At 34.4% G+C, this 27,266-nt stretch overlaps 1 protein-coding gene and 1 pseudogene across 1 annotated transcript in view; both read left to right on the plus strand.

The window, feature by feature from the left end:
- Positions 1 to 970: 970 nt before the first annotated feature.
- Positions 971 to 27,266, plus strand: part of ACTR3 (ARP3 actin related protein 3 homolog) — a 56,673-nt gene continuing 30,377 nt past the window's right edge. The window contains exons 1-3 of the mRNA XM_011354518.2: positions 971 to 1,355; positions 24,211 to 24,266; positions 25,485 to 25,609. Coding sequence (XP_011352820.1) covers positions 1,312 to 1,355; positions 24,211 to 24,266; positions 25,485 to 25,609 — 225 coding nt within the window. The 5' untranslated portion in view covers positions 971 to 1,311. The remainder of the gene's footprint in view (positions 1,356 to 24,210; positions 24,267 to 25,484; positions 25,610 to 27,266) is intronic.
- Positions 22,338 to 22,457, plus strand: LOC111736067 (annotated as a pseudogene).

Genomic DNA, 27,266 nt, shown 5'->3' on the forward strand with positions numbered 1-27,266 from the left:
TTCACAGTTTATCAATTTAAGACAAGCCTAGTGGAGAGGAAACCTAGTTTCCTAGGGTGGGGGTCCCAGACTATCACTTGGGAACGTGGTAAAAATGCAAATTACCAGGCCCTGATCAGAGAACTCTTGGTGGTGTGCCCCAACAATCTGTTTCAACAAGCCTTCCAGTTAATTCTGATAAATATGTTTGAAAAACTCCGTTCTAGCTGTCCAGTTTTTAACCCTTAAAAAAATTTCTTTGGGGGTCCTTAATCTTTGGTATAACCTTGCTAGTAGAATAGCATAATCTTAAATTATTCCAGAGGGAAATCTTTGCCATCATCCGAAAGCTTTGAATAAAGGCCTATTTGTGTAGAGCATATTATGTAGAATACATTCATATATTCCCGGAAGGTTTGCCTTCCTTGTGGGCGCAGGCCCGCTCTCGGGGAGGGCGGGGGAGGGAGGAAGGGGAACGCTACAATTTAAACGTTATAACTACTACAATGTGAAATGTGATTACAATGCACAAGAGTAAATGATTAAAACCTCGGCACAAAGGCAAAAGAGTCACGGTGCAAACCTTTGTTCCTCTGACCCCCGACTGCTCACCGTCGGTCTGATATCGCTTTCCACCCAGAATAGCAGCCGCTCAAGTTATAAGAATGGTTGTGTGTGCTGCTGACAACGTTATCAATTGGGCTGTTTTGCCCCGGGCACAGGAGAAGACATTCGTGGCTGCGGGATGCGGTTCCACCCTTCCTCACCCTAGCATGGAAGTAATTGAAACTAAAAGCCCCCTTCAGCTTCAGAGGAATTGGAGGCTCGGGCTGACTTCTCCGCCCCTACGCTCTAGGAAAACCCGAACTGGATTCCCTTAACTTCGGGACGGGAGCGGCCGCCGGCGACCGCACCTTATTGCGCATGCCTCCTCGCCCCTCCCACTCGGAGCCGGAAGGGGGAGCGCTCGCCGCCGGGGCCCGGCCTGGCCAGGGCGTCGGCACTGGCGGCCATCTTGACTTCCCCGGGAAAGGCGGCGTGAGGGGAAGAAGTTGTAGGGTGGGGGCAGGAGTGAGGAGGAGGGGAGAAAGAGGGGGAGGAGGCCGCGGCGGGGCAGGGCGGGGACTGCCTGCCCTCCTGGGTTGCGGAAGTGGTAGTCGCTGACCGAGCCTACTGCTTTCTCGCTACTGCTTCGGCTTCCCGGCTCCCCCCCGGACGGAGAGGGCGGCTCGGCTGTGGATGGTCAGATAGTTCCTATCCCCTGCCGCCAATCCCTGGCCACGACCAGTACGGAGCAGACGGCGGCAGCAGCAGGAGCAGGCGAGGAGGAAGATGGCGGGACGGCTGCCGGCCTGTGTGGTGGACTGTGGCACCGGGTAAGGGGGCTGACGGGCGGGGGTGGGGAAACTGAGGCTGAGGTAGGAAAATGGCGGGGGAGGGAGGAGGTTGGGAGATGAATGGTGCGGCAAGGTGCTGCCGCCGGCAGTGTCATTCTAGCCCCTCTGGGTTGCGAGGGGTGGGGCCCGGAGAGGCAGGGCCTCCCTTGTACCCTGGTTTCACCCTCTGGGACCCAGGCAAAGGCCTGAGACCGGGAAGCCGCCGTGGAGTGGATCTCTCCGTGCTACTCTTCGCGGCCCTTCCCCCACCGCTGTGGGCAGCGCCGCCCAAGGAGATGCGGGGACGGTCGCCTCCTCGGGGCTCGCGGGCACGGTGGGGGTGGTCGCCGAGCCCTGGGCACCAGGCTCTCCTTTCCCTCTGCACCCTTTCCTGCCGGTGGGTTTGAGAATCGAGCGCGGGGACTCGCCTGGCAGAAGAGCGAGAAAAGAGAAGCGCTCCGTGTAGGTTTTGCAAGATTGGTGTGACAACACTGCCCGGGGTGTGGGTGGGGGAATGGGAAGACTCAGACTCTGAAAATGGGAACCTAAATCGGGGCTTTCATTTAACCACCCACCTCCTCTTCCTTTTTAACTCCCGGTTTTTTCCATCTCCCACTGCGTTTTTAAGCCGGTGAACCAAGTCACATTTTAATTTGAGAGAGAAAGATGTCATGTGTTACTTCTCTTGCCTCAAAAAAGTCCCCCAGTGAGCAAGCGCGCTGCAACTTCCTTAGTTTTGTCAAAGCCGCTTCCTGCTTTCAGCCTTTTATACCCTTATAAGGTAGTTTTTCGTTTCCAACCTGAACACATCTTATTAGAACTTTCAAAATTAAGCCCATTTCAAATAGACCGAGTTACTAGTGCTAGGTATCAATTTATGTGAACTTAAAAAAATATATTTGTGTTCTACGAGGAGGGAAGGAAAGGAAGCACCGGGGAAAATCATTAAGTTGTACACATTCATTCTGTGATGATATCTTAAAGTGAGACGGAAGGTATACAGTTATAAAGAGATGTGCTTGCTTTTCAAGGAGTTATTTATTATAGTCACTAAAATAGGATGGCGTTAAAGTGGTAGCTCCTTTTGTATTAGACATTTTAGTTATACCACACTTTGTACTTTAGGGTCCCCCACTCAGCACAGCCCTCATTCACAGTATGAGATTGAACATATAAAATGTGAACACTCTGGAACCATGCATTAATTAAAAGTCAGGCACGTTTTCCCTATAAGAAAAGTACTGTAGATGAAGTGGCTTAGTGGGCAATAATCGTAGAGGAAATACTATCTATATTTTAATGTAGAATGATTGCTTTATGTTACAGTATTGGAAGTGTTTTTTTGTGGGTGTGTTCTGAACTTATTTATTATTACATCTCTTAATTCTCAAAATATTCTTAATTTTGGGCGGTGAGGAGGATGTGAGGGGTGGGTTGCCAGCCTTCTTTATCCCTGTTTTTTTATAAAGCAAACTATTCTTCCTGAAAGGATAGTGTACTCCACACTTACTCCCTGTAAAATTTCTCTTAACTTCATGCTAGTGTGCATTTTCTGAAATCCTAGTCATGCATAGGGTAACAACTGATTTATTAATATTTTCTCTTGGGAAGCTTTACCCTAGTTTAGCCTTGGAATTTCTATTTATTTATTTTTTTGGTGACCAGCTTCAAATTAATTTTTTTCTTAATCCAGTCTCCCTTCCCTGAACCAGTATTGTTTTATCTCTTAGTCTAATTGGTGAGTAGTTTTATGTTTAGGGTCAGTTTTAAAATTAGATTTGGCCTGATTGAGAAAGAATTTTCAAGTGTGTTTTAAAGTGAAAAATACTGCTACATAATTAATATTTTATACTTTAGAAATTATTGGGTTGTCAATAAAATTAATGTAGATAATTGTCACCCTAATAAATAACAGGGTAATATCTTTAGTAGGATGTCACTATTTCGCACTTCTTTTTTCCCTTTGGAAATACAGTTTTGGTTATTTTTTAATTAGTATACTAGGTATTTCATTGAAGTTAATTGTCCTTAAGTGACCTCTTTCTGATAGGGCAGCCTTAAATTTAAGACACCTGCTGAATGACCAGGAAGCTTGGAGAGAGAGGTTCAATATATAGGATATTTTTGTTTTAATATTTCAGTTATTACATTTTACATTACATTAGTTTTACCTCACAAAGAGAAGTTGTTAACTGGACACTCATCACGAATTGAATGGAACTGATTAGGATTCCCTATTGCCCATCACTTTCTTTTACCATCCAGCACAATCTGAAATTCCATCTTTAGAGATCCATTTATTTTGGTCTTCATAAGATTTTTTGGTCTTTCAGTTGCCTATTAATGCTGCTCCTGGAATGTTACACCTTTAGCTTTATTAGCATGTAGAGGATAGCTCACTGAGTTTGGGCCTGGGTTAAGCATTTCTAAGTAAGGCCTTAGTGTAGGGAATTTTATGTTCCAGAATATTGTGGTTCCCCAGATGCAAATTGTGCACCTATGATTTGTGTGTTCTTTGTGCTTTAGAGAATGTGTTCATGTATTAGGTCTCTAAATGCAATTTCCACTTAACGTTAAGTGAAAAATTACCTTAATCAGGCTGCTCATTCCATCTAATTATATAAATTAGGCAAAAGATGTCTGAAAAAATGCGGCCATCTGTGAAACTTTGGTGGTCTTAGATAAGAAATTTGTAAGAGTTAGGAACATGAAGCTTAATCCCGGAACTTAAAAATCTTCCAGCAGAGATCCTTTATTTCAACATAAAATGAAGAACCACCTGAGCTCAGAGCATAGAAGAAAATAGCATCTTTTAAAAAGAATTTAGAGTGTTTTCATCAATACCCTGTCTACATACTTTTTTGGTCTGTATTACAAAACCGTGGAATAAAATTTGGCCACAGAGATTCTCGTTGATAGAGCTGGTTGTTCAAGAACTAAATTACAGAACTCAACTCTGCTGCTAGTGGTGAGGAAAACTTTTTTTTAGAAAAGCATTTTTAAATACGCTGTAACACTTGCAGAGTTAAGATTATCTTGTTATTTTTTGCATGTTTTCACTCAAATTTCTTCAACATTCAAACGAAATAGAGGAATTTCTTATGCACTTTATTATGTTGTAGCTTGGCTCCAGAGCTTTGTATTATAAAATTTCTTTTTCCCCTTTATGGCTTTCTTTTTTCCTAATAACATGGTAAACTATTTCCACTGATTATGTTAGCAGAGGTTAATATATTCTTATTGTAGTACTCTTGGATATATTGAGATAAAGAATATGTCTAATTTAAACTAATTAGCAATCTAAAATGTAAGCGTAAATATTTTGTTGGTGTCAGTGGATGAGGAGCTTATTTTATTCATCCTGTGGCTGCATTGTAGCAATAAGTGTAGATAGGATGATCTTGTTTGAGAGCGAGGGGAGGAGGGACTGAGTGTGTGGGTGAAAACATAGTAGGTGGAAAGTTCATGATTTTCTCATGAATTCTGTACATAATATTTAATAGTACTGTTTCTCCAGCCATCTCCAAGAGCAAAAACATTCACAATATCTTGTTACCAAAATAAAATTTCATTAAAATTCTTATTCCTTCATGGCTTATGTTTTGCATGATGTTTTAAGTAAATGTAAATGTTAGATTTAGAAAGTCTAAGTAAGGCTGCAACTTCTCGACATGTTCCTGTCGAGAAGTTACAGCCTTACTTAGACTTTCTAAATCTCATTCTTTCTTCCTTTTCTGCCTGACACTTTTGTGTTGAAAAACTGATTTTTAATTGCATATGTTTCTAATGAACTTTCCAGCTTTATTGTAAAACACAATTCAGAAATTTTATTTTTAAGCATAGAGAAAGATCCAGCAGTGGAGGACCTGCCAGCCAGATATTTTTGTTTACCTTATTTAATTTTGCGACAGCTATTTTTACTTCATTTTACAAGTGAGAAAACAGGATTAGAAAATTTGGATTACCTTTTTAAAGTCATGTAGTTAGCAGGTAGTGAGAGTTGCTATTTGGACTTAAGTTTTTCTGTATTTAAGCCCTGTGTTCTTTATTTTACACCGTGAGGACTCTTGAGCCCCTTTTCAGAACTATGTACTTTGTTTTATTTTTATTAAGATTAACTCTATTTTTGTTTAAAATTATCTTACTACGAAACCCCAGCCGTATGCATTTGATTTAATTAGAGAACCTTTCAGTTCAGATCTTTCTGACTAGATTTTCTTTCTGGGTTTGTGAATTTATTGACTTATTTCCTTTTAGTTTTGCTCAAATTTTAATCTCTAGAAAAAAAAAATTTGCTTTCATATAAAAGGGAGAAAAACATTAAATGTTTTGTTTATCAGGAAATGCTAACAGCTAACATATATCAAGAATTATGTGTCAAGCCCTGTGGTGAATAATTTCTGTTGCCTCATTTACTTTTCACAGCAACCAGAGAAGTATTACCTCTTTATAGACAGGAAAATTTAGGCTTAGATAAATTAAATTACTTGCCCAAGATATTGTAGCAAACAAGTGTGATAAAGCCATTACACTAGATAATAGTCTCCTTACATAGAGGATGAGCCTTTGACAATTTTGAATCATTTAGATATTCTTGAGAGAACTCATATGTGATGTTATAAAGGCAGAAAGCAATGTTAATAACTTAAGGAGTACTTGCACAGGTGGAAAAGTATTGTCAAATCAAGGCTTACTATATACTTAGCAGTAGGCCAGGCACTCTTGGAATTATAATGAAAATGTATAATACAGTCTGTTCTCAAGAATCTTAATGAGACAAGAGCTATAAATCATTTAAAAAATTAGAGTATGGTGGAGGACTGCATTAAATCAAATGTTAAGATACGTTCTTTTCTGACAGTAATAGCTATTCTGTAGGTTGTAAGGAAAGAAAGAGATTATTGTCGTGAAGAGTCAAGGAATGTTTATTGAAGGTAGGATATGAGCTCTCCTTTTAAGAATTTAGAAGGATGCAGGGAGAAGGAAAAGCATATATAGCAGAAAGGGAAGAGTAGCTGCTTCTTGTCTTTAGCCCTCTTAGCATATGTTACACCAGTCCCCTACTTTATGAATTGAGTACATAATAGTATAATTCAGAGCAGATTATGTAATGTGAAAAGGTACTACTAACATTGAGCACTTAACTGTGTACTAGTTGTTCATTATACATGAGCAAAGCTGTGATTCAAAATAATTTTACTTGATAGGGAATAAAAACCTGCTAGAGGAGTGAAATGTTGAAAATAAGGCTTTTAGAATATTTGCAGAGTAGAATGCTGAAGGATCAGATGTAAAAGAGGTATTTGGGAAGCAGTTATGGGACTTGGTGCAGAGTAGGAACTCAGTTCTTTGTTGAATGAATGAGTGAATGAACGAACAAGAATTAGGGGTATGGTTTAAAAAAAAATACATCAGAAACACCCATACCCAGTGACTTGGGATCTTAAGGATTGGACCTAGGGATATTTACTTAAATGGTCTTCCTAGTTGTTTTTTTATTATTAAAAGTTAAGTTTATTAGACTAACATTGGTTAATACAATTATATAATTTTCAGATGTACATTATAATTCGATATCTGTATATTCTACCCAAAGTCCAGTTTCCTTCAGCTACCATATATTTGATCCCCTTTACGCACTTTACCCTCCCCTTACCCCCCTATATTTAAGCAGCCCTCTGCTAGCACCAGCCTCTGGAGCAGAGGAGAGAAATAATGGGAAAGGTTGCTTCTTTCGGTGGTACTTTTCCTCTGGCAATTATATCGCTTTGTATTGTTTATTTATAGTTAGCAGGGACTTTGTAGTCATAGCTGTTTTTTGAGTTTAAGCTCTACCATTTACTAGCTCTTTGACTATGCACTTCAAATTCTACAGGTCTTATTTTTCAGGTCTGTTATTTGGAGATTATAGTATCTAATTTTTATTATTTTTTTTTTAACTTAAGACTGGTTTATCATGCTTGGCACATAATAGGAGCTCAATACATTGTAGTTATTACATATCAGTTAGCTCTTTTTTTTAATTGAAAATTTTAAGGAAAGGAACACACAATGTCATATTTGTTTTCTTACCTCCTGCAGTGCTTTGCCTATTACAGTTTTTGCTTATTTGAGAGATGAAAATAAAACTAGGACTTGGCAATTGATTCTAGTGGATTGTAAATAGGCATCAGTGAAGAGTGCAAGATTGAGTTTGGGTGGGACAGTAAGGGAGTTGGTTTTAAGAAGCTGAGTGAAATTGGAATTTGTTACTGAAGTTGATGATTCATAATTGGAAATGTTCTAGAGGAAGTTAAAAATACAGGAACTTCAAGAATGAAGCGCAGATTTTGGCATTTATGATTTTAATTTATACAATGAAGCTAATAAAGTTACATTTTAAGGAGAAAACAAAAATTGAGTATTAATGTTTCTTCTTTAAAAAATCTTGGATATGTGATTTGGCTTCTCGAGCATCACAGAGAGAAGAATGAGCACATGTAGCTTGAAGTGGTGAACCATCAGCTATGCTAACAGCCGGTCTCCTACCTCATCCCATTTTTTTTCCTCCTTAAGATGAGAGTTTGCGCAAAATAGGGCTAAATTTCCCTTCTTGGTGTTCCTCCTTGTCCAGTATGCTTCCCCTCCTCCAACATGTAGAAACAGATAAATGCCTGGATTAGAGGCAGAAGTGTTGGAATGGTTAAACGTAGCTCCAAGCAGTGTTTTCTGAAACAAAATTCCTCTATAAAAAGGCATTTGAATGCTCACCTGTAATTCTATTGGAACTTGTAGCCTCTTTTATGACATTACTGATCTGTTATAGCCACTGGCATAAAGAGGCAAGAGCAGAGCAGTTAAGTAATAACACTACATTAACATGCTTTATAGCTTACCAAGCACTTATAAATACATGCATTATTAAGTAACAGTGCAAAATAAGGTGATGTTAGTGGATTAATGTTTTAAGTTTGGTTCTTCAGAGTAAGATGGTGATTAATATTACTTCGTGTGTTGTTTGTTTTACATCTTTATGTGAGCCTTTATATCAAAATATATAAAAGGTATCTACATAGTTGATTAATACCAGAGCAAAAAGACAAATGTGATATCCTAATTTTTCCAAAGGATCATTTCATGGAATTTTAATAATTTTCTTTCAAAAAAATTTTTTTTCAAAACCTTTCCAAATTGTGGATTTAAACTCAATTCATTCTTACGTACCCCTTGTAACCAGGAAAGGAATAATCTTGAATTTGTGTAGTTAGATAATATTCTTTTCCCCTTCTATTCCTTCTCCCTAACACATACTTCAAAATAACATTTTATTCATTTCCTGTTGCTGAACATTCCATTCCATCTTTAAACATTCTCTCCTTTAAAGCTTCTTGCCCTTTGTGGAGGGTGTCTTTAAGACGTTTTCAGTTACAGTATTTAGTGTGAATGGGAATTGTCATAAGGAAGATAACATCTTACAAAGGGCAATTGGAATACAAAAATACAGTTTAGGATTGGTTTTTGAAATAGTGAAAAAATACATAGTATTGGTTTATCATAAGACACAAGTGTGCTTAAAGTTTCAGAGCTTAGTTTAGTTACGTTGTACTGCTATATAAGCATTTTTAAAATTCAGTTACTCGAGGCTACAAAAATAGCATTTAACATGTATTTGTGATACTTTCGTGAATTAAGGGAAGTGTCTAATGACTCACATAGACTTATGGAACTTAAAAAGACTTTGAGAAAGAATTTAAACCACTCTTTACAAATGAGACAGAGGTCCAGAGTTGATAAATGTCTTTCAGAAGTGTTCCTAATTATTAATTGATAGCATTATTGAATTCTCTTAAAATTTTTTCAGAGTTCCCATCTAGTTGAAATTTCTTGTTAGAAGTTGAAATAACGTAATGTATATTATATATAGTTGAGGTAGTTTTAGTTGAGACCTGGTGCAACACATGTGTTTTAGTGTTTTTGTTGCAATACAAACACATCTGACATAAAAAACTAATTTTTATGTTCGACATAACATTTTAAACCAAGTTTAAAAATAATTTTATTTTTAAATTATTTTAGGCATATAAATCTTAGATATATTTATTTTAGTTTTTAGATTTCAGTTATTTATAGACTTATTACATGGATTGTGTACAAATGAGACATTTCAAGGACGTTTAAAAATTTTGTTTTTGAGAGAATTGTTTGTAACCTTTTCAGAAACCCTGTGAAGTAAGTACTTTAATTTCCATTTTAAAAATGAGGAAACTAAGGTATAGAGAGCTTAAGTAACTTGCTAAAGTAAATAGTGGATACAGTTAAGTAGTATATCGAGAATTTGAGCCCTGAGGCAGTCTGATTCCAGAGCCCACTGCTATACTGCCCCTAGGTGGGATATGTTCAACAAAGGTGATTAAAATGTTAACCCAGTTTTTGAAGAGTGTTTACATTTAAATATACATATAAAATATCTCCTATTATTAGAACTGCAAATTTTTAGTACAAATATGAAAAATTTAGAGAGGTCTTAGTGACCAGTTTATTAATTTGATTAACCTGAAACACTTGCAAATTAAATGACAGACTTATTTATTAGCCTTGAATATTACAAGGACATATATTGTATCTAACATGATAAAACTGACAATTGCTAGTTAATTCAGGGTAGTTTATTTAATGAAATGTTTAATTACAAATAACTTTAAAAATGAAAGTATGCATATAGCTGCAATTTGAAAATTGATACATTTAAAAAGTCATTCTTCTCTCAATGACTGCATAAAACGAAATAGTTCAGCTTAAGAATAAGAACTTAATATATAACTGTAAAAAGTTTTTTTTTTGTTAAGCGCAGAGGACTTAGTATTTGGCATTTGCCTCTGAAAATAATGAATATATACATTAAAGGAAACACATGGATTGCCAGGATTCTATTTTTTTTCCTAAAATAGAATTAAAGAGATTATTATTTCTGCAGTAAAAGATGAATTTAGATGCATTTCATATAAAAAGCACACAGTTTTAGTAGAAGATTGTATGTTTCCTGTTTGAAAGTATTTATTTTAAAATTTTGCTGTATAATGAAAAAGATAGCGGTAACAAAGCAAAGGAGAAAGATCTTTTTTTTCTGCCTTGGTTAATTTGTTATTTGCATAAAAGATTAATTGAGAATTTTACTGCTTCTAAAATGCCTTTCAAAGGGATCTGTCTTGCTTGTTTCAAATTGCAGAAAGTTATTTAAAAAACAGAACAAAGCTTTGATTTTTTTTTAATGAACAGGATTTAAAATTGATATAAAGACTCAGTGAAAAGTAGAAGAGAAAGGTAACGTGTCTGTATGAGAAACATTGGATGTAAACAACAAAAAAGCTGTAGTTGATACAAACAAACAAACAAAAAAAGAATTAGTTGAAAGGATATGGTGTAGATCACAAAGCCGATGGGAAGGCTGGAGATATCAGGCTCAGAAAAGCAGAGAAAAAGAGAGTCCAGATAACAACAGCCTTCCATCAAAGTCATGCTGTGGGAGGTCTGCAGGATGCTACAACTGGACACTAGTGATATGAATTCTAAACCATCTTTCCATCTTGGAGTATATTCAGTCAAGATTCAAAGTTTTGACCTTAAGCTCAGATTGGCAAGACATAGATCATTTGCTGTATAGTAGCTGACAGCATTAGGATGGGTCAATATTAGTTCCCTCCTTCTGTAATGGATGTGGAGTTTTGCCTCTTGCTAAGACCTAATCATTGATGAGTCCCTTAGAATAGGAATGGGGATTCGATTCTGGCTGAAAAAATGAGTGTCTAATGTAGGAGAAAAGATGGGGATAGGGAAATATGTTGCCAGTTTTTCTTTGTTGTCTTAATTTCCTTAATTTTATTTTAATAACTACTTGATCCAGTACTAACTAGTGATTTGAATTAACACATTCTTTTCCAAAAGTGCAAAAACCCTTGTGAATTTCAGTGTTCAATCTAAATATGTGAAAGAGCAGTTTTTTTAAAATAGTTGATAGTGTAATAATATGGGATTTTTTTTCATTAGGACAGAGTTATAACAGTCTAGTAATTTTTTGATTGTGGAGTATTTGGCAAGTAGCACCTACTTGCCAATGCAGTGATATGAGAGGCTGTGTGTTTTTTTAATAGTGAACCAGAATTATAATTTAAAGAATTTGAACTGAACTCATTTTTTTCCCAGATGATAGTAGGGTATGTGTGTGTGTATTAGAAAGGGAGGAAATAGCTTATGCATCTGGTTTGTAGTTGGAAAACTTGGTTTCAGTAAATATCTAATAAGCATCATCTATGCAAATGCATACTTTTGCAATACTTTTGTTATGGAGACTATAAAGTTGAGTAGAAAATGGTGCCTGTCCTTAGGAAGCCCAGATGTGTACAGATAATTATGACAGTGCGATAAATGTTTTGGCAGGTATTAATGAAACTTTTTAGAATTGAAGGTGAAGGAAAAATTTATATTTTCCAAGGAAGATGAAAAAAGGCTATCTGGTAAATGTAATAACTGAAGTAGGCCTTTAAGATGAGTAAAGTATTGATTGGCAGATATAAGATTAGTGTTACCTGGTGAGAAAACAGTGGGAGGAAACAAAGCGATGTGGGAAAAGTAAAGGTTGAACCTAACATTTGGGTATGTTAGGTTTGATATGGTACAAGGAAGTACTGATGTTTGCTATGGTACAGAAAAGATGTGAAAGAGTCTGATACATGGTGGATGCTCAATAGGTATTTCTTGAGTTGAATTAAACTGAAAAAGATATGTTGGAGCTGCGTTATGGCAGTCTGGAAGTTCTTGAATTCTCACTTCAGTTATGTTGTGGGTAGTATGAAGCCATAATCTATCATAAACCAGGCTTATGAGAGTAGGAAGTATATTTGATGACTTCATTATGGTGAATTATGTTAAAAATAATAGCCAACAGTTATATATTGCATACTGTGTGCCGGGACTGTTCTGATTGCTTTGCATATGTCAGTTCATTTGATATCTAACCCTATGAATTAGATGCTATTACTTTTTTACAGATGAAACTGTGACAGTATAGATTACTTGCCGAAGGTCACTTAGCTAGTGTGATAAACTGTATTGTTAGTTCTTCCTCTGGTTGTGTTTTGGTTGTAACTACTCATACTTAAAGGATTCAGTACAAAAGAGCACTGACTTTGGAAGATTATAGATACTTGAGTTCAAATCGAGCTTTATTTGAAGTGGCTTTTTTGAGCTGCAGTTTCTCAGTGTGTAAACAGAGATAGAACATTTATTTTACAGAGTTATGATAAAGATTAGAGATAATATAAAGTGCATAGCAAAGTAGTTGACATATAAGGTAGCTATAGTTGTAAATATTATATACAGGTATTGAAAGTAATTACTTATTTCAGTATTAAAATGTTCTCAGTTCTGTGCTGAATACTATGGTATATACAGAAAGCTATAGCATGCTTTTATACTTGAGGTTACAGTTTAGTTCCAAAGATGAAACTAGAGTATGTAAAATAATTAAGGATGGCATATTAGTCTTTAATTGTTTAGAGAGATTAATAAGGGCGGTAGTAGTTAGAAGATGATTTTTGGAGGAGCTGAACTTGACCAAATCCTTGGAAAAGTATAAAAAGGATATGATATGTAGAAGGGAAGGAAGACTTTGTCAGTGTGAAATATGTAAGCTAAATTGAAAGCTATGTGATGGCAGCATGTCTTTTTTGTTCACTCTCTTCAAGTTCACTCGCTCTCCTCATGCATAGTATTTAATAATTCCCAGTAAATATTTAATTGATGAAGGAAAGTCAGGAAGGAATTTCACAGTATTTGAAGGAGGGGACAATTAGAAGATTGCCCTTCCTGGAATTGAAGTATTCCTGTTGGAAGCTGTGGGACAGCAAGTAGTTTATCTTATTTCTTTATATCCTGCCTTATTTCAGAAAGATTTAAAATGGTGCGCTATGGTTTGCAATTGGTTTGATAGGTGTAGATTGTGTAGATTATGAAGCAGAAGATTGGTAGTATTTTATTCTATTTTAAACAGTTCTGTTGACATATAATTCACATAGCTTAACATGTACCCTTTTAAAGTGTATATTGAGTGATTTTTAGTACATTTACAAGGTTGTGCAACCATCTCCACAATCAATTTCAGAACATTTCATCACCCCCAAAAGAAACCTCATACCCATTAGCTATCAACTCTCCATTCTCCCTGCCCTCAGCCCTTGGCAACCACTAACTTACTTCCTGTCTTTAGATGGATTTACTATTCTGGTATGTCGCCATTTATGACTGGCCTCTTTCATGAAACAGATATTGACTGCCGTAATCTACATCTTTAGTGGTAGATAGTTGGATTGATGTACTAGCAAAAAGATTGGAAAAACATTGTCAGGGGTCTTTGAAATAATAACTACAGGAATGGATAGAGGAATAAAAGGAGACCTATGGATAAAGGAAAATGATCTGGGAAGGAAAATGTTCACTGAATATTTAGTGAGTGCCATTCACTGTTGTCTTCTTGAATCATGATGACAGCCTTGTGAATTCGGTTTTATTCCTTATACATTAGGAATAAAGTTTATGATCACAGGAAAGTAAATGCTGGAACAAACATTTCACTCATGACTTTGTTTTTAAGTTCCATGTTCTTTCCTCTCCACTAGTGAAAAGGAGTTAGATTTTATGTATGTTTTAGGCCTAAAAGGACTGAAAGAATGTTTTCTGTTGACTCAAAGGAGTCCAGGTTCTTTCAGTCACTAGTTTTAGAAGGGTACAATGATTAACGTAACATACCCCTATTTATCAGAATTATTACCTGCTAACATTTTATCATATTTGTTTCATCTTTTTGCTTTTTAAGAGTTAAAGAGCATTATTGATGACTGTCCCCAAATAGACTTCCCCTCCTGGAGGCAATTAGGACCATGATAGATTAATAATTTCTTGGATAAAACTCAACTCATTTATTTTTTGCCATTCATTTCTGTCAGTCTAGGCCTTCCCTCTCTCTAACTTTATTACATTTCCAGTACTGTTCTCTAGTCGCCAAGTTTTGATAACTTCAGAAGTGTTTTTGAATTATCTTCTTTACTATATTCCCTTCTTTAAGCAGTTTTCAAGTCCTTTCTCTCCTTTGCTAACCAAAATCAGCTTTGTAGATTTTTTTTCATTGCTGCTATAATTCAGGGAGATTTTCTGTATATTTAACTTGCTTCCTTGGACCACAAAGGGTCCAGTTTTAGTTTTTCCAACTATTATATTGACATTCTGGGTTTCATAAACTTAGGTTAGGGTAGCTTTGCTTTTTTCATATTATGGTCTCTTTTTAAAAACCATTTAGAACATGACATTTCTTTAAGTATAGGAAAGTATAAAGAAGTAAAGTGGATTCGTAATTTGACTGCTCAGATAACCTAATGACTTGTTTTAAGTTAAGGTAATATGTGTGTGTGTGTGTGTATGTACATATATGTGTATATATATGTATATGTGTGCATGTATATATATACACCCGCACACAAGTCTGCATGAATTATCTCTGGGGTCAGACTATAGCATGATCTTTAAACCAGTGAAATTTGTTGAGTTGTTCTAAAAGGCAGAGGCTTGATTTTTCTACTGTTAAACCAAATTTGTATTCCTGGGTTAAGCTCTACTTAGTTATGGTGTATTATCTTTTTTGCATATTGTATTTGTTTGTTAAGGATTTTTTGCTTCACAGTTGACACTTGAACAGTATGGGTTTAAACTGTGCAGGTCTAGTTATATTTGGATTTTTTTTTCGGTACTGTAAATGCATTTTCCTTATGATTTTCTTAATAACATTTTCTTTAATCTAGCTGACTTAATTGTAGGAATACAGTATATAATGCATATAACATATAAAATATGTGTTAATCAACTATGTTATCGGCAAGGCTCCTGGTCAACAGTAGGTTATTAGTAGTTAAGTTTTTAGGGAGTCAGAAGTTATATGTAGATTTTTTGTTCAGGGAGGTTGGCATCCCTAATCCCCACTTTGTTCAGGGGTCAACAGTAATTTCATGATGGATATTGGTCTGTCGTTTTCTATATTTGGAATGTTTTTATCTGTTTTTGATACTAGAATTATGCTGTCCTCATTAAAAGATTTTCTGTTTTCTAAAAGTGCTTATATAAGTGTTATTTCTTCCTTAAATGTGTGGTAGAATTCCCAGTGAAAGCATCTGGACCTGGAGTTTGCTTTTTGGAAAGGTTACTGATTATTAATAGCTGTGGGATTATTCAAATAGATTTTGTGTTTCATCTTGTGTTGATTTTGGTAACTGACTAAATTATGTTTTTGAAGGAATTTGTCCATTACATTTGAGTTGTTTAGTGGTTTGGTTGTTTTGTAATATTCTCATCCATTTGATGTATGATCTATAGTGTTAACCAGTTTTTCATTTTTCGTGTTGGCTATTTCTGTACTACTTTTCTTGATCAGCCTAGCTGATCTTTTCAAGGAACCAACTTTAAAACTTGTTAATTTTCTCTGTTTGTTTTCTATTAACTTGATTTCTGCTCTTCTGTTTACTATTTCCTTTTTTCATTCACTTTGGATTTGCTTTGCTTTCCTTTTTATAGCTTTTAAAGGTGGAATGGGAATCTTAGGTCATTGATTTTAGACTTTTCTATTTTTTCTAACCTATGCACGTAAAGTAAATTTCCCTCTAAGCTCTGCTTTAGCTGCATCCCACAAATGTTGATATTTTTATTTTCTAATTTCCTTTGTGATACCTTCTTTGAGTCATTGATTATGGTTAAAAGTGGGTTTAATTTCCAAATAATTGGGGATTTCCTAGATATTGCTATTTCTAATTTAATTCCTTTATAGTCAGAGAACATTAGTATTTATGATTTAAATCTTTTACATTTATTGAGACTTGTTTTATGACTTAGCATATGGTCTATGTCAGGGATTGGTACACTTTTTCTGTAGAGGGCCAGATAATAAATATTTTAGGCTTTGTGAGTCACTTATGGACTCTCTCTGCTGCTGCTGCTTTCTCCCCTCCCTTTCAGCTGTCTCTCCATTCCACCTCCCTTCTTCAAAAATGTAAAAACCATTTTAAACTCACCAGTGACACCAAAACAGAGCACTGATTGGATTTGGCTTTTGGGCTATACTTTGCTGATCTGTGGTCCACATGAATGTACCATGTATACTTAGCAAGAATTCATGTTCTGTAGTTTTTGAGTATATATTCTCTAAATATCAGTTAGATCAAAATGGTTATTAGTGTTCATCCTTTCTGTCTTTACTGATTTTTTTTTTTTTTTGAGGGAGGAACTGATTGCTAAGAGACTAGGTGACAGAATTTCCTCCTGTAAGTGTCGAATTATTGCAGCACTTAATTCAGACACATTTCAATTATGTTGAAACTGTTAATAGGCACATACATACACATTTAAGACTGTTAGGTCTTTTTGATGAATTTACCCTTTTATTATTATTATAAAATTTCTCTTTATCTCTGGTGTTACTCATTTTCTAAATAGTTTTATCTGATATCAGTATAGCCACTCCAGCCTTCTTATGCTTACTATTTGTTTTCCATCCATCTTTTCTTATTTTCTGTCTTTATAGTTAAAGTGCAAAGCATGCAAGCAAGATACAATTGGGGTTTGCCTTTATTAAAAAAATGAATCTATCTCTCTCTTAATTGGAGAGTTTAGTCTATTAAATTTAATGTCATAATGGACATAGTTGGATTATATATAATTTATTTTTTAAAATTTGTTCTGTTCTCTTCTTTCCTGCTTTCTTTTGACTCATTTGAATATTAGAATTCCATTTTAACTTACCTTTTGGCTTTTTAACTATATCTCTGCATTTTTTAAAAAATTATTGCTATCCAGATTACAACAGACATCTTTAAGAAAAGTTACTACTCACCATTTACTTAGAGTTAACATTTTAAAACTCCATGCAAAGAGTAGAAACCTTACATCTCTGTAGGTCTGTTAACTCTCTCCCATTCCCTACCCCACTATTCTTTTATGCTATAGTAGTCATAGGTATTATGTCTACGCATATTATAACCCCACATGATACTATCATTTTTGCTTTGAATAGTTTTAAGCATGTTAAAAAATTACGGTGTTGGGGGGGAATAGTCTTTTATATTTACCTAGCTGTTTACTGCTTCTGATGTTACTCATTCATTAACACTTCGGTTTTTCTCTAATGTCATTTCCCCTTAGTCTGAATCACTTTCTTTAATAGCATAGGTTTAATGGCAGTGGGTTTTCTTTTATCTGAAAAATGTCTTTATTTCACTTTCATTGTTGAAGGATATTTTTGCTCCTATAGATTTCTGGGTCGACTGTTTCCGCCACCCACTTCAGACTTAAAAAATATTATTCCACTGTCTTCTAGCCTTTCAGAAGAAGGTGGTACTGATTTGCATTTTTGTTTCCTGGTAATGGGCCATTTTTCTTTGGCTATTTTCAAGATTTATTTTCTCTCTTTGATATTTAGTAGTTCGATTATGATATTTCCTAGGTATGGTTTTCTTTGTATGTATTTTGCTTGGGTTTCCTTGAGCCTTTTAAATCCATATTTTTATGTCTTTCACTAACTCGAGAATTTTCAGCCATTATTCCTTCATAAAAGGTTTTACTACCCTCTCTTCTCCTTTAGGACTTCAGTATGTCACCTTTTTCATATTGTCCTCCAAGTTTCTGAGGCTTTATTCTTTTCTCTGTGTCTTTTTTAGGCTTTTTTTTTTTTTTCTTTTTCCAGATTGGATAATTTCTACTCAGCTGTCTTCAGTTCACTGATTATTTCCTGTCATTTCTATTCTGTTTAGCTTATCCAGTGACTTTTTAAAATCTGATATGGCATTTTTCAGTCCTAGAATTTCCATTTGTTCTCTTTATAGTTTGAGTTTCTGGTGATATTTACTATATGATTAGTCATTACAATGTATTTTTCTTTACTTCATTGTGATAACCATAATTGCTTTCAAGTCTTTATCTGATAATTCTAATATTTGGGTCATTTTATCTTCTGTTAATATCTTTCCCTTGAAGAATGGGTTACGTTTTCCTGATTCTTCATATGTGGAGTAATTTTTGTTTGTGTGACTATACCACTCCTATTTATTTTCGTTGATGAACCATATGTTTTTCTTCTAGTTTTGGGCCATTATGAATAAAGCTGTTGTGAACAAATGTGTATACATCACTGTGTGGACACGTTTTTATTTTTCTTGGTTTATGTACCTAGAAGTAGAATTGGTGGGTTATATGGTAAGTGAATGCTTCAGTAATTTCTAAAGTGGCTGTATCATTTTGCATTCCAGCTAGGAAAGATAATTACCTCAGTGTAGTTTTAATGTATTCTTTTTTTACCCCATGGAGTTGAACATCTTTTCATTTATAGACATTCTATTTATTTTTCTTTGAATGAGTAATATCTTTTGCTTTTCCTCTTTTTTTTCCCCTTTCTTATTTCCCTCCCTTGTCATTACCTTCTAGGTAGGTATCTTTTATATACTAAGGAAATTAATTCTTTGTCTCTGAATACAGATAATTTTTCTTGGTCACTTTTGGCCACTTTTGGTATATATCTGTGAAGTTTTTAATTTTTAATATATGGGAGGGTTTATTTCTGGGCTGTATTCTTTTCCTTCCATTAGTCTGTATTTCTGTCACTGCCATTCTGTTTTGGTTACTGTAGCTTTGTGGTAAGTTTTTAAATCAAGAAGTTTGAGACCTCCAACTTTGTTATTTTTCAAGATTGTTTTGGCAAGGTCACTTGAGATTTCATATGAATATTAGGATAGATTTTTCTGTTTCGGCAAAAAACATTGTTGGGATTTTGATAAGGACTGCATGGGTCTATAGAGCGGTTTGAATAAATTGCTTGCAAGTGTGAAAATTTGTCCCAAGTCTGAATCCTACACTAACTGAGGTTATCCTGTTGGCAAATTTAAGAAAAATCCAAGCTATTTAATCTCATATTTAAAACGTAATAGGAGGCTGTGTTATCAAAGTGTCAACTAGCTTTCTGAAGGAACAGATTCTTTTTCAAATGATTTTTTTTGTTTCTCAGTTATAGTCGACATACAATATTATATTAGTTTCAGATGCTGAAGGAAGAGTTTTTGCTAAAGGCAACTTTGGAAGATTTTGGTGTGTGTGTGAATGTTATTTTGTGGAGATGTTGTATAATCTTGTTATGTATTGTCTTCTGAAGTTGCTTAATTTTATAAATGACTTTTTTTGAACACCCAAAGAACTTAATAGAGAATTGCAAGGACTGTAGAATAATGAAGTATACAGATAGAATTTATGAATTCAAAGCAAAACTCACTTTGGAAAAGTAAGATTAAAATAAAATGGTTCACTATGATGTTTGGTCAGTATTATTTTTAATTTTAAAGAACATTATAGCTAGGATACATGTGTGTATGCTTAGATAAATTCTTAATATGAAAATGCTTGATTTGAAATCTATTTGCATTATTACAAAAAATTTGAACTTTGCATGGGTCAATGAAAACCAAGAGCTTTTAGTTTAAATAAACACATCCTTAAGTTATAATTTAAAGAGTTCAAGTTATCAGATGCTAATTAATTGTGAGAAAGGAGTTTCTTTTAGTCAGAAAAAATGACAGAAACTTCTGTCTACTTGCATGGTTTCTTCTCTGTGGTGGCTATCAAGAATTTTGCGAGTTTACTATGAAGATGTCTTAAACAAATTAGCCATTTCAAGTATAAAAACTGATAGAATTAGGTTTGGTTAATGGAAACTTACATTTAAAAGCTTTTATTTGACGTTTGTAAATTTAGAGTTTTATATCTTTCCTAATAACTATATAATAAAGAAAATTTAAATAAAGTTTTAAAGCAAACCTCTTAACAGCTATATCCAAATCCCATTTTTGAATATACTCTTCAAATAAAATCATATCTTGTTTGCATTTGTGTAAAGAGTTGGAAATTTACTTTTCCAGCTGATCGTTTTAGACTTGGCTTTTGTCTCAGTTCCTTTAAATCTTCCTTGACTACTTTCCCTCTCATCTCTCCTCCTTTCCCACTTTAGCACTTCTATTCTCTGGTCACATGTGAGCAGTAAAATGATCTGAGCATTGAAATGTCTTTTTCAAGTCAGAGTTCGGTGGTCCTATTCTGACTTTTTTTTAACTTATGACATGGTTTCTAAATGCTTTCTAAACTTTTTTGTGAAATTTTTTGAGTATTTTCAAAGCTCAGCTTTTAAAGTTAAGTGAACTAGGACATTTCCCCTTATATTTCTTAATAATTGGTGAAAATATTGTCCTCTATAATAATCATTAAATACTATAACTTAATGATCTGTACTCAGTGTATCTAGAATTTACATGATTTTGTTATTTTGGAATATTTTTCAAATTTTAAATTGAAGGCAATAGAACATTAGTAAACACATTTTGCTCTTGGCCCCCAGAATTTAGAAAATTATTTTGCTATGGTGTTTTAAATATAGTAGAAATGATTAGATGTTTTGGTATATCCATACAGTTGATATATGTAGTTATTTTTGTGTTTTTGGAGAAGAGCATACCTATTTTGATTATGCATTGACTGTTTTCTTTAGTAAGTCAATTGGATTCTTCTTTTGGTGTTTGTTTTGAAAGTAATTTATTGCTGAATGTGCTCAACTTATGGAGTTTGATTTTGACCAGGAATAGAGTATTAATTAATCTGGTGAACTTGTTAAATGGAGGCTTCATAGAGAGTTTCTACTGTAATATGGTTTCTACCTCAAATACCTTAATATCATATTTGGTAGATGGTATTTTATACACAGAAAAATAACAAAGTGAATGGTTGAGACAGTTTATTGAAGGAAAAGATGCCTCATAGTTAGAATGATCAAGAGTCCTAAGTTTTGGTGAGAGCTTTTTGAGAGGGTGCATTGTAAGCACGGATAATATGTGAAGGGATGTGTGCAAGTCACATAGGGAGAAATGAGTGTGCTTTGAGTTGAGTTTATGGAAACAAATTATGAGAGACTTATACAGTTAAATTGGGACTCATGGAGAACCTTAATATTTAGCTGAAGGAATCAGAATCGTGTAACTTTATCTGAAAGAGACTTTAGGAACTGTTTACAATTAATCATTTTTTAGAAATGGGAAACAAGTTCGTACTTAATCTTGTAGGCAGTAGAGCCTCATTTGAAGATGATTTTGAGTTAGACAGTGATTTTTTCGGGGGTGATGGTTCTGTTCTCTCTGCAGGTGTCATAGAATTGGAAGCAAGGCATTCTATTCTGTCTGTTAGTGTATTGTGTATAATGACTTGAACTGCTGTGGTGACAAGTGGAGGGATTAGTCAAAGGAATGATTGGGTTATTAATCTTTCCACTAAGTATTGGTCAGACAGTCGAGTGTTTTAGGGTGTTATGGCTCAGTTTTAGGCTGTCCTGTTTTAAAGAAGTCTTTATTTTGATAAGACTCAGTTCTGTTTGTGTACTGGAAGGGCTAAATATACTATTGGCCCTCCTCTTGGCACCACTGTGGCCTCCACTTTTTCAAGTACTGTATTAACTAATTCTGTCCTCTTATTTCAGCTAGGTTACAGCTGATTTTCAGTGAATTCAGTGGGAACAGATTATTCACATCAGTTGATGATGCTGGTTTTGTTCATTTGAGTAATTCTAATTTTTCTGTCCCTGGAGTGCGAGTTGTTCAATTATACTGATATTCATCTAGTATAGGAATTCTGTTCTACACTTGAAGGTCTCACATTGAGAGACTCTGATTTGGAAGAAGAATAAAAAAGTTTGGCAGTGGAAGGGTGGTAAAAATATATCAGATATGAAGTATAATCTGAAAATCTACAGACTGACTTTAGTTTATGAATAAAGGGATAATTTATATCATAACTATAAGCATGTAAAAGTTCAGGTATCTGCATGGCCTTTATCTGATTATTGGAGGAATGGAAAATTTAGAGAGAATGGATAAAAAGAGTAATTACATCTACAGCCATGCCACCTTTCACAAGCGCAATCCCGTCTGATCTCGGAAGCTAAGCAGGGGTCGGGCCTGGTTAGTACTTAGATGAGAGACCACCTAGGAAGACCAGGTGCTGTAGGCATAAAAAATAATAGATAAGGGATTGTAAGCTGACAAGGTCTTTGCAATCTGTGAGATCAACCAAGGGTTGCCTCGCCTTAAAAAAAAAAAATAATAATTACTATTAGAGTTGACATGTATTGAATGTGTACTCTGTGCTTGGTGCTGTGCTTAATGTTTTTTCTCTTTCTCTTATTTAATACTCTGAACAATCTTGAGTTACTTCTTATTTTATAGTTGAGAGAATCTATACTTAGGAATTATTAAATAATATTTGTACTCAACAAGAATAGCGGTAATCAGCTCTCAGGGAAGTTCTGAAAGTTTTCATATAGAAGCAGAGATAATTTAAGCTGAATTTTGAAGATTGAGTAAGAGTAGACATTGCAATCAGCGTTGAAAGGAGCTCATCTGTAGTTAGAGCAGTGTTAATAGTGACTCTGTGGCATGAAATGAGTTGGTCTGCTCTGAAACTGTCAGCAGTTTTATGGGTAGAAAGTCTGGTGTGGTGTCAAGGCTGCTGGAAGAGGTGGTCAGAAGCCAGATTAAAGGGGCTCTTGTATGCCTTATAAAGAAATTTTGTTTATTATTTAAAACACACTAAAAAGTGGGAATCTTTGAAGCAGTTTAGTAGGTAGAGCAAAATCACATTTGAACAGTTTATATTTTCTCCTTATTTTTAATGATTTAGTTTATTTGGTATCAAGTTTCTTTAATGTAGTTTTGGGGTTAAAATACCCCCAAAAGAGAGATTTCCCCCTTTATATCAAAAAAAATTTCCTGCAGCTATTAGAATACAAGAATGTCATAGCAATTTACCTGCCTACTTTTTAATTGGGTTTGGATATGGAATCATAATAATCAAATATTGTCATTTTCTCTGTAAAGCCTGCTCATAGTTAATAGGTTTTCCTACATAGTCCAGAAGTATCCAGCTATCTCCTAAGAAGCTTCTCTCCCCCCCAACCCCCCGCCCCATGTGCTGCTAGTCAAATCTCAGCTTTTATAATTTCTCATCATCTTTGTTGTAAGAATATAGGCTGAATCCACTAGAGCAGAACATTTAAAAAATTATAGTTAATTTTGAATAGTAATGCATTCAAATGGTATGAAACAATATGCAGTAAAAATCTCCTTATCACCACTGCCCATCACCTACCCAGTTCCATTCCCTAAAATTTCTGATTTTTTAAATACTCTTCCAGGGGTATTCTGCACCTGTACAGTCAACTATATTTTATATGTTCTTACTGCATCTGTTTACTTGAAACATTGTTCTGTACCTTGCTTTGTTCGGTTAACAATATATTGGAGTTTGTTCCATATCAGGACATTAAAGAGCTTTAATTTCTTTTTAATAGTTACGTATATTTCATAGTATAAATTTAACGTATTTAACTACTTTCTCATTTCATGGTTATTTAGGTTATTTCCAGTCTTTTGCTGTTTGTTATAAGCAAGATTATAGCAAAAGAAAATGCAGTATATACATCTACATACATGTATATGTAGAATAACATTACCTTGTTATACGTTATTTCATACATGTATGAATATCCCTGCAGGCTCAGTTTCTAGAAGTGGAATTTTAGGTTAAAAGCTATGGATATAATAATTTTGAAACTAGAGATGTTTAAATGAATTGAAGCTATGGAATTTTATATATTATTTACCCACAATGTAATCTCACTTCACAATAAAAGAAAATCTAAGAGTTAAATTTAAAATTGCTAAGATATTAGTGATATCCTTATAAAATTCTTTTTGTTTTGCAGATACACAAAACTAGGATATGCTGGAAATACAGAACCACAGTTTATTATCCCTTCCTGTAAGTATTTTAAGCCACATAAACTGATTTAAAGAAATTTTTCTTAATAATTAAAGTAAAAGAGAAACCATTTCTGAGCACCGTAATATTTAATCATTTAAAAAACATGGTTTGCCAAGATTTAAGTGTGGCCTCATTTCTGCACCTCCGACCATTCATTTCAGATCTATATTGAGCTCTTCATATACCAAGTCTCCCAAATTTCTCTTTTTAAAGACAAAAATGAATGAATTAAAAAAATCTTTTATATATTTTTTTCACTCTTTGAAAACAAAGCTATTCGACTTTTGCATTTCTGTTATACTTCTGGTATACTTTTCTAGGATTTTATTATATAAGAAATTAGGCTACTACCTAAGTCTGATTCTTTAATACCTGGAACAGATTTTCGATGACACTGATGAAATAGCTCAGAATTTCTTTCCTTCAGTACTTTCTACTCATAAGGATATAATTGTTATTAAATAAAAATGTAACAGATGAATGTCATATAACTTAAGTGTATGTAGATAACTATTATCTATTTATATTGTAGATATTTATATATAGACAGGTAATTATAATGAAGGACTGACTGCTTAACTCGAATTCAGAAATTTATGACTTAATTAAGAAATGTGTAACAAGTTTTAAGTCTGGAACTGTATGCTGAATTTCTGAACTTATTTAAAGGGATTTTTGTGGGTTTTACCTAAATGGTTTGAAATTTCCTTATGTACATGTGATTAAAGTTTGAGAGAGCCATATGTCAGTGTTAGATTTAAATAATCCGAAATAGATCAAATAGGATAGAAATATGAAAAAAGCTTATTTTTAAAATATTTTCCTTGCAATTTTCCTATTTTCATTTGTTAGTATTTTTCAGTTTTTAATTTCTGATTGTCTATCAAGCATATTTTGACTTAGGTTATAATTTTACTTAAATCAAAATAGATTTTAGTATGGTATTTAAAGATACAATTGAAACATCCTACAGCAGCACTTTTTTTTTTGACTTTTTACACTTGAGGCCTTATCTCTGGGCGGAAGTTGAGATTTCATTGTGTTAAGTGAATTTTTTCATTGGTTTCTTATGACCTTTGTGCTTTAGTTTGACGATTTAAATATACTAGAGCATGTTTTGTTTAATAACACTTTTTAATGGAAGAAGTATAAATTACAAAGTTGTTTCACTTGAAAATAATAAATTTTGACATGTAAATAACTTTTATTTTAAAGGTATTGCTATTAAGGAGTCAGCAAAAGTGGGTGATCAAGCTCAGAGGAGAGTAATGAAAGGTGTTGATGACCTAGACTTCTTCATTGGTGATGAAGCAATAGAAAAACCTACATATGCAACAAAGGTAAATTTTTATGATTTGTAAAAATAAATAAATAAATTTGTAAAAGAAAATAAAGAAAATAAATTTTCTTTCAAAAACTAGTTTGTTCAATAATTGTGCCAATTTGGAATTTCACTCATTACAGGCCTAATACTCTCAACCTCTTCACAATAGAAATTTCCTCTTCCCTGTGGCCCATCCCAACCTTACTTTAACTTTATTATTTCTTTCCCTAAGAGGAAAATTTTAGCCTGTTCAAGTGAGCAGTATTTACTTTTCCATACTCAGTAGATCTCAGAACCATCAGTGTGATTGGCTTTCTCTTCCCCACATTGCAACATTTCCTTCTCGTTCATATTCAGACCCACCCGATTTCTCTCCTTTTTGAAGCGTATGCCATCTATAAGTGCCCGTCTCTTCTTCCTTTTCTCATTCCCTGTCCTTCTTTCTTTTCTTTTTTTAATTGAGATATAATTTATATATAGTAAAATATGTAAGTCTTAATTATACAGTTAAAAATTATGACTAATAAAAGTTCAGGATATAGTGTAAATCTAGTAACCCAGATCCTTTTCTTGTACCTACTCCCCCAGTTACCACCCCACTCCCACCAAAAGGTAAATACTCCTCTGACCTTTATTATCTTACTTTTGGATATTAACTTTCCTTAATTTCAAATTTCCTCCTTTGTATCTAATTTCTTCCATTCTCATAATTTATTCATTAAAGAACAACTACCATTTGTAGAAAGCTTGGGTAAGTGCTGAAAATACAGTGGTAAGTAAGAAAATGGCTTCCCTGATGTCGAGACTATTATAATGTGGGAAAACATTGAAGAAATAATACCAAATGATGAGGCTGTTAGAAAAAGAAAGTATGGGATGTTCTTGGAGTATATAACAGGAGTAGCTAAACTAGTTTGTGGACTCAGAAAAGTCTGTGAGGAGTAAATCTTTTAAGTTGAGACTTGAGGAATAAAATAAGTTAGCTGGGTGAATTGTGTAGGCAAGGTTGTTCTAGGCAGAGACTCCAGTATTCAGGAAGACTAAATTATGAAGGACCCTGGGACTGTGAATGACCAATGTGTCTGAAACAGAATGAGGTAGAAAGAAGTGAGGAGGTTGGATAGGTAGGCCAGGATAAGATTGTTGAAAGTGTTGCGAGACCATGTTAAAGAATTAAATTGTCCTTTGGGCCACATTAATGGGTTTAAGTAGATGAGACAAGTTGTGGGGTTAAGAAAGAAGAGATGTTTAAATGCTACTGTGAAAGAGCCATTAGATAAAAAGATTAAAGTAACAGGAATGATAGAGTATAATCTACCTCTCTGAGAAAGCTTAGAGGGGATGAGATCCAGAGCACAGATGATCTAATTAATATGTGGAACATCTGTTATATTATAAAAAAGTGAAAGAAAAAGAAGTAAGTATAGAATAAGTTTTACAGATTAGGTGAAAGGATTTCTGACTGCTGATTTATGCTTTCTCTGTGAAATACATGGTAACATCATCTCTGCTTCCCAGGGAATAGTAGAGAATGTGAAATTTGAGTGGTAGGAAGAACATTTAAATCATTATTGTGGAGAGTAAAGATGAACAGAGTAGAGAAACAAAGGCTTGCCAAACAAAGTTAGGTCCACTTGAGAATAGTGATTATGAATATTTAGTTTAATCAACCC

This window comes from Pteropus vampyrus, unplaced genomic scaffold (assembly GCF_000151845.1).
Source record: "Pteropus vampyrus isolate Shadow unplaced genomic scaffold, Pvam_2.0 Scaffold17, whole genome shotgun sequence".
Classification (NCBI taxonomy): Eukaryota; Metazoa; Chordata; class Mammalia; order Chiroptera; family Pteropodidae; genus Pteropus; species Pteropus vampyrus.